General features: G+C 34.1%; 1 protein-coding gene across 1 annotated transcript; it reads right to left on the bottom strand.

Moving 5' to 3' along the window:
* Positions 1–8,807: 8,807 nt before the first annotated feature.
* Positions 8,808–12,973, bottom strand: LOC134694776 (nucleoredoxin-like protein 2). The gene is made up of 3 exons (XM_063555831.1): positions 12,871–12,973; positions 10,342–10,788; positions 8,808–9,562 (listed from the first exon to the last, which is right to left on the bottom strand). The coding sequence occupies exons 2-3, from the start codon at positions 10,776–10,778 to the stop codon at positions 9,283–9,285; spliced, it is 717 nt and encodes a 238-aa protein (XP_063411901.1). The 5' UTR covers positions 10,779–10,788; positions 12,871–12,973; the 3' UTR covers positions 8,808–9,282.
* Between the last annotated feature and the right edge of the window lie 103 nt (positions 12,974–13,076).

Here is a 13,076-nt window from a genome sequence, read left to right as displayed (position 1 = left end):
AACCTGGCAGGCTATTCAATATTGTCATATATGATATATGGTAACCTCCCTGAGTAGAACAAAATGTCTTCGTATTCATCTGTGAAATATTGTTTATATACAGGCAAAATTTCACAATAAAAATAATATGTCCTCAAGTTCTCTGGACATAATTTCATAGATGAGTACAATATTTCATGATACATAGTCATGCACTATTGTCTTGGTGGCCCGATACCATTTCATTAGACAATCACTTTGCTCAGTATACACATACAGCAAATATTGTTGACATATTGTTTATGGTTATTGACTTATTACACTTAACATTGACCAAATTGGGAACGAAATAGATCATGGAGGTCAAGGTCGGATGACACCTGCCAGATAAACATACATATTCAGTCTAATTACTTCTTGGCTTCATAAAAGACTGTAATAATAATATAAATTTATTTGGCCGAAAACATAAATCTTTACATACATGAATTACAATAATATAAAGAACAATTACCAATACATATACAAATATTAATACTTATTCAGTTAAACTAGAATAATATAAATTAAGGCGGGCCACAAAAATTAAATATCCGCCAAACTAGCCCGCCAAACAAAACCAAACAAGTTACAGATGTGGTTAAACCAAAGAGATGTAACACTCTCTTGAAAGTTCAACTCCAAGCAGGAAGAATAAAACACTTCTTCAGCTGCTAGATCTACTTAGGAGATACTCACGGAAATCTCTCCTAAAAGTAGAGTACCTTAAAGAGACATATATACACTAATGAATCCAAAGGATGAAACACTCCCTTGAAAATTCAAACACCTAAGGAATGAAACACTCCCTTTAAGCTAGCCTATAAAAACTAAATAATAATAATGACATACATGAAGACAAAATACAAAATACTAAATTATTTACATATGATTAATAGCATGCTGGAAACACTTGCGCAATTCATATTGCCCAGAAAAATCAACAGGCCTTGGCAGAATAGAAGATATAAAAATTTTAATACTGGATGAATAAGATTTGATAGTAACAATAAGTTCCCTAAAATCAGCAATAATTTTGTCAACAGAGTTATTAACTATATCATTCGTACCTAAGTGAATAATAATATGAGAATAGTTAGCTAAACATATATCTCTACCCTTAATCATGTTTCTTAAAGAATATATCCTGGCTCCTCTGACCGCGACCAAATCCATGCAAATTATGTCATCCAAATATCTCCCTATAGAATCTGTAAAAACCAAAACCTTCTTACTGGTCACAACTTCTGAAAGACAATCAAACAAATTTTGCCATATTTCTAACTACAGAAATTTTATCCTTCATAGAAAATTCTAAATATATTATATAGGCATCGCTTGCCCAGTCCCCGTGTAATTGAATAAGATCACTAGGTACATGTGAACTAAATGCAAAAGTGGCACCACCTCTCCTAAAACTATGTGATGAATATAGATTAGGATCTCTCCCTGTCTTCAGAATAACAGATTTCAGCTTTCTCTGGAACTGACCATAAGTGACTGGTGTCAACTTCGAATTCTTACTTATAACAAAGGCAGGGGAATCATGAGATGCCGGAACTTTACTACACATATGATTATACGCAGAAACCGGACAAAGGACAGAGCCAGGGATTTTAACCAACGGAATCTTTAATCTTCTTTCCCCATGTTGAATAGTCTTAGTCCATTCAAAAACAACTATAGCAATATCGTTAACAACAAAGACTTTACCTCTGGTCAATTGCTTATTCTTGTCAAATTGAGAACAAGAATCTGGAACTAAGTTAGATTTCCTGGACATCAAGAAAAAGGCAAACAAAAAAAGACACCAATATACACAATCAGAACTATTTTCTAAATTAAAATGTTCCACCATCTCTAATAAAATATCTGGTGAAATGGGTACAGCTCTACGTGGCATATGTGACTTGGTTCGTGACAATCCTTTAAGCAGTAATTTATAAACAAAACTGTCTAAGTGTGGAAAAGAGCAATCCAACATTAAATGCATAACTTTTACACCATTAATATAATTCTTAATAGATTCTACAGATTTAAAAGACCGACTGAGAAATTGTGCATAACAACAAATAGTATCCAAATTTGCAGGAATAAAACTCATATTAAAGTACGTGCAAAATAGTAAAAAGGCTCTCCATTGGACTAATAAGTTTTTCTTCGATCCTAGCGCATATGCTGCTCTAGTAGAAACTTTAACATCCTCTTTTAACTGTAATAATTCTAAATCTGAAAAGCATTCAAAAATTTCTTTTATTGGCTGTCCAATGCTTGTTCAAATATAAACTTTATCAACGTAATTACCACTTATGCGAAAATTTAAACAAATGTTCTTCCGCACTAAACTCTTCTAATGAACCTGATACCGCATTATAGAACAATGCAGCAAATTTATCCGAAGTATGCCATCTCGATAAATAATCAGGTAACCTATTGTCAGTTCCTGCTAAATGAACAGCCCTAATCTCAAATTCGTATATAGCAGCAATGTAGCAAAGTTCTCTCAGACAACACTGTAAAAAGGTATCTGGACTTACCAGTGTTAATTACAGTAACAGAAGTAATGTTATCGCACAAAATACGAATTCTCTTTCCCCTGAAGCACTGCGCCCACAACTTTAAACATACTATAATAGATAATAACTCGAGACAGTTTATATGTAGATTAGACTCCATAATAAATTCTGGAAAAACTTGATGAAAGAATTTTCCACCAAACCAACCACCGCAACCCGACAAGCAAGCGTCAGAAGAAAAAACTTCGTCCGGTATCGACCATTCCTCTATCATCATCATTGATATGCCGTTGTAATGAGGTAGAAAATTGACCCACCACAATATATCATTTTGAACATAACTAGGCACTACAATATAACCAGTTTGATCGTAAGCTGATCTAAGCCAATTGAGCAACCTGCTCATAAATATACGTCCAGGTCTAACACAGCTCGCCATAAAATTTAATTTCCCTACCAACGATTGAATATCGCGTAATTTGGCAGATCTCTTGTTTGTCCAAAAAAGTAAAATTTCCTGAATATCTTTTAATTTATCGTCAGGAATTTGTAACAAAAGTTTACTAGTATCACATATTATCCCCAGAAACTCCATCCTAGTACTAGGAGAAACTGCCTTATGAGACGATTCTTCTAAACCACAGGAATCAAGTAAACGCTTTAATTCAATATATGCCTTATCGGCTCTGTCAACTGATTCCACCCCCGCAAAATCATCTAAATAGTTTACTATATCAAATCCCATTTGCCGATACATGAAAGCAACTGCATTTGTAACACGCTGGCAAATATGAGCAGCTGATCGCAAACCCATGCTGAGGACTCTATCGAAATATAAATGATCATTCCATTTGTATCCAACTAAGTGCACATCGTGTAAGTCAATGAAAATTTGTCTGTAAGCCCTACTCAAGTCCCGTTTGAAAATAAAACAGTTCCGACCATGCTTTTTAATAAGCTCTACTAATGCATCAACATTTGGATATTTTAAATGAACCTCATTTCCTAAATAGCTGTCTTTGTCAATATAACCGTTGATAGCACCCCCTCCTTTTACACTTAAGTCTAAGATGATCCTCCGTTCCTGAGAACCTTTTTTGGGAACACTATTCAGCGGCGAAATGACAATATTATGAGAAAACGGATTTACGTGAAACGGTCCTAATACTGCTTTCTTCTCGATTTCTTTTTTCAAATATTTCTCTAAATCATCCGGGAACTCGACCGCTCCCTTGTGATTTTGAACGATCTTCTCAGAAGAAAATTCAGTATAATTTTCACAACCAATAGGAAAACCGAATTCCAAAAATTGACAAATGTTTCTATCAAAATAATCTGTTAACATGAATTTGAAGAAGTCTATATTCAAATGCGAAACCACTGGGATTTTACTATCCTCAAAATTATACTTCTGCGAACTCATAATAAGTTCGTGATCCTGTCAACGTATATTTGTTCCACCTAACAGAAGTTCCAGTGGAAACTTTATTATAAACAATGTCATAATACCTGTACCTGTTGGAACAAATATTCTATACTATTTATTCCGTTAGGAACATCTACTGTAATATTTATTCCTGTGGAAATAATATTCCAGAATAGTTTTTCCATTTGGAACTTATATTATGAAGGAACTTCTATTCCGTGACAATCCGACACAGATCTTTCTAAAAACTCAAACCAATGTTTATCTAAATTGTGTACTTCTTTGCAAACTGAACAATTTGAAAAATCTCTATTACCTTCATATACTACCGTATTGGAACTAGAAAAAATTTTACGTGCTTGATTTCGTTTCAAATATTCAGGATAAAAAATTTCAGCGTCAGGATTCATCGGAGAAAAAGATATATCTAGTCATCCAGACTTTGGAAAATTAGGACAGGAGTTAGCACATTCAGGATGACTTAGTTTGCTTTTATCTTTTTTCCAGCATACTGCACAAATGTGCTGAACTACTCTCTGCTGACCTTTAATGAAAGTTGTATGTGACCCTTTGTGCGTACAACGGTTCCTATTAAAAAGAGTACAAAACCAAACCTGGTCATCCTTATTTTCCGACGACTTAGCGGGAAAACTCGATGTTTTTGCTTTAGGCACAATATACTGAGTAAGAATAGGAACTTCGATAGACGATGGATCATCATCCCAGGACTTCTGACCTAACTCAATTTTGCGTAACCACGCAGCATAGAAAGATAGCAGACCTTTTCAAGAATAAATATTGCTATAATATGTTATCTTCTTTAGTAGATTTAAACGACCTGACCTCTCTTTTTCTGAAATGTTTTTACTTGTAATTATCTCCAGCTCACCTGCAGTAAAAAGTTTAGGATATAAATCGTTAAAGGACACAGACTCGTTAACGAATTCATATTGAAGAGCAGATTGGGGCCAGAGCAATTGAGTTTTGACTTTGTCGGAAGCCTTTGCTTTAATTCCGGACTTGGTTTTCTTGTTAAGGTCTTTCCTTTTACTATAAGGAAAGACCTTACTGTATTTCTTCTGATTATTATTATTATTATTATTATTATTATTATTATTATTATTCTTTCCGCCAAACTTTAACGAAATTTCCCAAAAAAAGTACGCGACATATTAAAATGATATTAGGTATCTAGTATCGGTTGACCAAAAGCTATCTTGTGGTGAGGGCACGACCCCGTAACATTTCCTTTATAGGAGTTATCTCCCCTAACACCGAAAACCTTGTTATCATTCTAACTCCATAACCATAATAGGTAGAAAAAAAACAAAGGGTGGAATTTGTTCAGGAACAGACCCTTGTGCTTCGTTACATTTGGATCGAAAAGATTCAACGACTCATTGGTAGGGTTATGCCCCTTTGAAAATTAACAAATGTCGGTTGGCCACTAAAACTCAGAAACTGTAAATTGTAGCCACCTAGGATCATCACCAATGATCATTAATTGACATGAACATGAAAATTGATCTAAGGTCAAAGGTCAAGGTCATGACCTAGATTTTGACCTTAGCTTGTTATGGGATTTCCTAAATAACCGTAAAAGATGGCTGATAAAATGTAACAGAGAAAATGTGTGTCTTGTCCAGATCTACATTTGTTATGTTGGGTTGAAAATCATTAGACCAACTGTTATGGAACTAGGGCACCAAAACTGTTTTTGGGGTTCCGAAATGATGATTGTTTGCTTATAACCCAAAAGTAGTTAGAGATAGAAAGAAACTTTGAATTGCAAAAATGATCAGCATAATAAGATCTACAAAGTTCGTTCAAGGTCAGAGGTCAAGTCCCTAGCAACGACATGAAACACCTTAGCAACCATATATTTTTGAACTTAGAAGGCTATGAATAATATAAATATGAAATTTTTAATACTGGAAATGACATTTTTGTCCCTAGCAACGACATATAAGTCCTTAACAATCACTTATTTTTTTTACTTTAAATACAATGAATAGTACATATGACATTTTTAATACTTGCAGTAATATTTTTATCATTATGAATGTTTTTTGTCCTTAGCAACCACTTGTTATGAACATAAAAGTCCTTAGAAACCATATATTTTTTACCTAAGAAGGCAATTAATAAAAGAAAAAAGGAAAGACCTATCAATTGTTCATGAACAATTGACTTTTAATTTTTCTTCTTTTTCTTTTCGTCACAATCGGAACTATCCGAAACCCTGATACAATCTACTTTCTTTTTTCCCTCCTTAACAGTGACAGAGTGAGATTTTTCGATCTGATTACTCTAACGTATTCCAATGTAATGACTAGGAAAAAGAATTCACTTTAAAACTAAAGGTGGAGTGAACACAATTCAAAATCAGTTATGCGAGAATATCAAATGATCGGCCAAAGGGGGGTAACTAGAACATATTTCGCATCGTAATTACTAGTTTTTTTAGAAAAAACAAACCCATTACAATCTTTCCATTAAACAAATATAGTTGATCTTCTCAACAGTGTACTTGAAAAACAGACCGAAACATAACTTGAAACTTGGCATTGACCAATGAATCGTCATAAAAAAAGGCTTTTTCGTGGCGGCCAGTTTTTATAGGAAAAGAAAGTTAGATATGAAAATTGACTCTCCTACAGTGAGTCGAGTGCACCGCACGAGCAGGGACCGAACTCGCAACCTCGGCGTGGACTGGCTAGTTATTACACACTGGTGTTAAACTGATAATCATAACAACGGGCTACATTTCAGAAAAATGACTGCAAAGATTTTATCTATTTCTGCCGTCGCCATATTGTGATCGTCATAATTCCATTTACGATTGGCAGTTTAACACCAGTGTAACAGTAGTAACGACCAACGAGACACCTTGGTCAAGGTCAGATGAAAAACCTACCAGACAGGCATGTACCCTCACGATCATTCCGTCCATCACATATAATATAGTTGATCTACTGACAGTAGCAAGGATTTGTATAGTAAAATCATTGATTTGTACTATATCTGAGAAAAAAAATCTCGTCCCTTATATTTTTACAGGATTTTTGCTTGTTAGAGAGCTGTCTATATATTTGGTGTCATGATTTTGATTTCCTGTGGAGAGTTGTGTCATTGGCAACCTTCCACATCTTCTTTTTTATACTAATTACGTAACTTATTTTTTAACCTTGTTCACTGGTACTGCATATAGTTACTTCAAGGTCAGGTGACATGTAGACGTTGCTATCGAACCTTATACTCAACTAAAGTTAACATAATAATATTATATTCATAATAATAATTGGAGAATTCACATGACAAACAATTTCTTAAGCAGTCGATGAACCACGAACGCTGAACAAAGACGATGTTACGATATATTATGACAGACTCCAAAACTTGATTACACAACGAACGGGCACCTTTAATTATCTGATAACACTCTACCCCATTTATTTAAACAATGGACGATATTTTTTTGGTCCTTTTTTCAGAAAGTTTATTACAGTCTCGGTCCTGAAAGATGTTAAGGTTCACATGGTCATATGGATCATCTTTTATGTTTCAGTCTCAAGTTGAATGAGCAAAATTTATGTATACCGATGAATGATGTAACTGACGTATGAGTTAAAGTAGAACTCTGATTTTGTTTTATACAAATAAGAAACTCTTGTGGCTACATGCTTTCAAAGTGTTAAGGCCAAGTTACGTGTTTGTCCCGGTTGTTTCTGGACGGTTTGAAGTGGTTGAAATTAATAAATTGTGTTTCTGTTTTCTGGCTGTTGAGTCGCTTACTCTCAGAAACCTCTTGTTATACTATAATCTCCATTACTTAAGAAAGATATGAAAATGGGTCTTTCAAGCTATGCCGTAGTAAAGATTACTTTTCGTGGGTTAACAGATCTTCAATCTCATTCTGACAAGCGAGGTGCAGTTTTTATTCGACAACTTTATACTCATTTCACTTCAATTCATTCCTGAAATAGAATATTAAGATACATACACAAAACAGAAGATAAGGTAAAAACGCATACCGTACACTATAAAGAGTACCGTATATGACAAAATGTAAAGCATTTCAGCCGAGAATCATCCCCTTACTTATGAATAAATTACAAACGAAAAACGACAGAAAGTATCCAACTACAACTGACTTTAATACAGGCTCCGGTCTTGGGACAGACGCATGCACACAGAATGTATGACACTCGAGACAATAGTAAAATATCAGAAAATCAGGCATCAAATTTTCTTATTTCATATTTGAATTCTAAAGGTAACCTATGAATGTAATCTTCAAATGGAAGATTAGTTTGATATAATTTAATCCTCATATATGAACATTCAAAACCTTGTAAACAGGACAGATCTATCTTCCTTTTGTATCATATGCACAGGAAAACCTGCAATTGACAATTTCGACTTAATGATAAGACCAACACCAGTCTATTTACAGAAATACTTGGCAACTATTGAATTACTACTTAATAAATCTAATTGAAGGATGACACAGCAGCATGACGAGGATGATCCAAGTACAACATCAAAACATCTACAATCGACTCAACTAACTTTCGGAAGAGCCGTGATATAGCAAACAGAGAATCTAACATCTTCCAGTAGCAAGCCGTGGGAGTTCAAAAAACACTTCTTACCTAATTCAGTTTAGGTAAAAACAATATGGAATTTCCAGGCCCAACAAAAAATAATTTTTAATTCTGATAGGAAAATTTCAATAATCACAAAAAAGCTTCCTTTGTTCATACGACTGAATTGACAATGGTTACACTTGACTTTTTAGTGCATTCAGATTTATTGATAAACATTGATAATAATACAGTAAAAAAACATTACATAAAAAATATTAAATGGCAGGAAACTGACATATGTATTGTTTTAGAAGCGCATGAAGTATAATTGTTCAATAGGGAAAAGTATTTTCAGAATACAAAAGTAGTTGATTACGGTTGTCTTACTGCTTTAATATTATTTTGTCTAGCCTATATATGCATTCATATCTGCGGAGTGGTGTCTCGTGCATGCTTCTTCTATTAGGTTAGTATAACAATGAAATGAAAGTCTGGCAAGAATTTACACACAAATTTGCTGAAAATCGGTTTTTGGTAAGATATTAAATATATGGCAAGATATAAAAAAAATTGGCAATAAATATCAGTGAAAATTTCATAAAAAGCACCGAGGCCTCCTGTGACTATGAAATCAGATGTCAATTTCTAATTATTTATCAACTTATACAAATACAAGTGAGTTAATCTTTCTCTGTCAGGAAAAAGCTTCCAGATATATACAAGATACTATAGTTCACTCAATAGTAATACTTGAGACGTTCTCTTTAAAACTGACGGTTTTCTCTTTATCAATGCTTTTCTCAACTGGTTTTGTCTCATCCTGTTTCTCATTGTCTAAAGTTTTTTCAGATGGTTTTGTTGCCGACAAGTTAGCCTTCTGCAACCAACCCCGAAAGCATATAATGCCCTTGTCTTGAATGTCCTTACGTCCTTTCTCTGTTATTATCGTTCCATTGTCTCTAATTATTATCAGCTTTGGAATCGCCTTAATTTCGTATTTTGATTTTAGTACACTAGAATATAAAATAAATAGATATTCAGGTAAATAATACAAGAACTGAAAAAGGAAGCTAAACTGTTCAACTTTTTATGAGGCGTATAAGTTTTCACAGAATGTTGAAACAAGTATCTGCAGCGATTCGTACACGTAAAGGTGTCTTGTGTTTTTACGCTCAGAGACAAGATAATAGGGACCATCGTGACCCAACTTATATTACATTATTGAGGAAGTGTTTGGACTTCTTTTGAACCTTTGTCAAATGCAACAACAAACTGCATACAAGTGATTTATAGCAAGACTCTTGATAACCCAAACACTTACGCGTGAAATCAAATACGCAGTGTGCATATTCATTCATTCATATCTTTGGACACCCGCAATACTTATGTTGGTAATAATACTGAATCATTAAACTTGGGGTTTATATAGAATAAAAGTTGAGAATGGAAATGGGGAATGTGTCAAAGAGACAACAACCCGACCATAGATCAGACAACAGCAGAAGGTCACCAACAGGTCTTCAATACAGCGAGAAATTCCCGCACCGGAGACGTCCTTCAGCTGTAAAAAGTACATATCGGTACTCGGGGAGAAAAACAGAAAGTTTAAGTATTCAACATTTAAATCAACACACAAATTTTAATACGTATTGATGAAAATGCGTTTTTAAAAAGTACATATGATAAAATGAGTATAATCAAACACCGGATATAATCTGATTGATGGGTTGTGGTTGCTTTAGCCTGAGATACAATGATATCTCTCCAAGTTGTAGAAATGGGCTAAACTTACTCAACTAACGGATCCTTATATGGCACAGACAACCAATCACCATGCTTTTCTGAGAAGAAAGTCTTCATATCGTCTATTTTCTTATCAAAACTGACAAAGACAATTTCAAATGGTGATACACGTTCTTTCAGTTCTTCATAGGTTTGTTTTAATAAACATGTGAACTCTTGGCACGGAATACACCAGTCTGCAGCAAAGTACAACCCTATGACTTTATTTTCTATGGACTTGAAAGCTTCCACTTCCTCTGGTTTTCCCTCGTCTTTATCAGCCTCTCCATCTTCAAGTCCTGTCGTTTGACTGTCTGACACACGAATTTCTTTGACGTTATTAGTCTGACCAAAATCACTGTCACTTTTCTCGGGCTCAACTTCTTTTTCTCTGCATTTCTCTTGAGTCCAAAATATTTTGTCTTTCCAAAGCTCGTCCATTATCATGTAGTCATTGCTAAAAAATAAAATTATTTTCAAGGGTTTAGATATATTTATATATGATATAAATATCTGAGGTAACTAACATGCTTTCCAACAAAATAACAGTAAAAGTTTTTATATTTAAATGATGTTTCCCCTTTTACTTCTAATTGTCTGTTGTGTGCATCCACGGTGATGATTTTCTCATTGTGGAGAAAAATAGTATCAACATCTGACCGATCTAATCTAAATTTGTTCATCCTAACCTGAGACTACTATAACACAGTAGTCTCAGTCCTAACAGAAGTTTCTCTAGAAACATTTATTTATAAACAATGTTATGATATCTAGCTGTTCCTGTTGGGACTAATATGCAATATCCTTTATTTCGTAAGAAACCAATTGTAATATTTGTTCCAGTGGAAATACTTTTACAGAATAGGTCTTCCCTTTGGAATTTAGAAGGAACTTCTATTTCGTGACATATGTTGCACATGTTTAAAATATTTTATATTATATACACATTCATTCATATACTCATTCATTTATATACATTCATTCCAATCTTAATAAGCCAATTACATTGAGTTTGTATGTAATAGTAATATATTTGGTTAGCTTGCTTGGTATCTGAACCGTGAAGTCATTATAATGTTAGGTAAACGACCCTTCTTAAAAAGTAGACTAGTCCGACAGATAACCAATCTATCTGTCTGTAGGACTAGACTACTTCGAAATGAGGGTAGTATACCTTACCTATTAATGACTTCACGGTTCAGCTAACAAGTAAGCTTACCAAAGATATTTCCTTTACCTTCACACTCAATGTATTCGGCTGTAAAAATATATCTCTGGTTTCGTTTTCCTACGGAAGGTCGGTGTCGTGGTTTTTATTCTCTCCTTAATACACAACGTATTCCTTCACCAATAAAACTGACCGCCATGAAATTACACATCAATGCTGAAAGGGACGTTAAACATCAATCAATCAATCATAGCGGTTCGTTATCCTCGTACGCTTCGTCATTTAAGAACGCAATATGATCTAAATTTTAATCAGATTGTCATTAATGCATGTAGATATATATATGTCCATACCATTCTGTCCGAATTAATAATGCAAGCAACTCAACACGTGATATTTTCTAGTACTATTTTGTAATTAAAAATATTAATGCAGGTTTTACATTTCAGACGGCCCACGAAGATAGTCGTGGGATATACACCTGTTTCCCCTTTTTAGTGTGAATACAATTTTTATTGTTACATATTATCGTCACTTCATCTATTATATATCCATCACCCTATTTCAAGAAGTCTTTAATAGTATGTTACCGGAATTATCTGTTATTTCGTATGCACTGCGATTATACGGTAATTTGCTTAATTGAGACCAAGCACATTTGAGTCAGGGAATCTAAAGGATGTTCACTGTCCCTCGAGGGACTCAAAACAGGGCAGTGGGAACCTGAGTTATTAGTCAGTGACTTTCTATACTACTACTACGTTAGTAAAGAAAGCCCCTGGTTAAGTATTGTTTTTACTTGAAGTGGGAATCATATGATTTTATCAAGGCTATTAAAATTAAATCTCTCACTCGTTCATTTTTTAATGCTTGGTCGCTGCGTGGGAGCGACCAAGATTCAAAAATGACCGAGTGAGAGATTTAATTTTAATTAGATTGACGATTTTATGCAATAGCCCTCGCACCGGCGGTAAAACAATTTTCAACATTGAGAATTTGATTTATACTGACTATCAAAGACACTAAAAATTAAGGGACGTTATATAAATGCATTTCAAAATATTCCAATTTGTAAATGTTTATTGATAGTCCTTGATAATACATGAATTGTCCTTTGATTAAGCGGAGCATTGATTTTTGTCTCTAAATTACGGAATCAGTAGAAACCGATTATGTTTCTGTAATTACTTTTTCAACAAATGTTTTTCATGAAAAGGGAGTCAAAATAGATCTGAATTTTCATAAGATAAGCTTAAATGAAACGATTAATGAAGGACGGGCGAACTCCGAGAATGATAACTCCCATTTCCAAAATGTATGTCGCGTGTGCAACTAAATCGATGTATGGAATGTTTGCATGTTCACACTTACTTTTTTACAAGTGGTTGTCGCCCTTGTTGTCATAGTACGAAATAAACACAATTTGCCGCCGTTTTATGAATACAATTAAAGTCGTCACTTTTAAAACGTGTTTAACTTTGGGGTTGACAATTTAATTTTCTGTTTGGGGATTGTATGGAAAACTTAAATGACTTTGCTCAAGACTGCAACTATTTATATGCTCAAAACAGACGATA

The sequence above is a fragment of the Mytilus trossulus genome, chromosome 1 (assembly GCF_036588685.1).
Source record: "Mytilus trossulus isolate FHL-02 chromosome 1, PNRI_Mtr1.1.1.hap1, whole genome shotgun sequence".
NCBI classification, from domain to species: domain Eukaryota; kingdom Metazoa; phylum Mollusca; class Bivalvia; order Mytilida; family Mytilidae; genus Mytilus; species Mytilus trossulus.
Note: the sequence above shows the minus strand (reverse complement) of the source record. Positions and strands in the feature narration are given on the sequence as shown.

Excerpts from the sequence above, each read along its gene's own strand:
- LOC134694776 (XM_063555831.1), bottom strand. The coding sequence starts at position 10,778 with ATGATAATGGACGAGCTTTGGAAAGACAAAATATTTTGGACTCAAGAG. Across the intron at positions 9,563-10,341 it reads TATAAGGATCCGTTAGTTGA|TGTACTAAAATCAAAATACG; the intron begins GTAAGTTTAGCC and ends TTTATATTCTAG.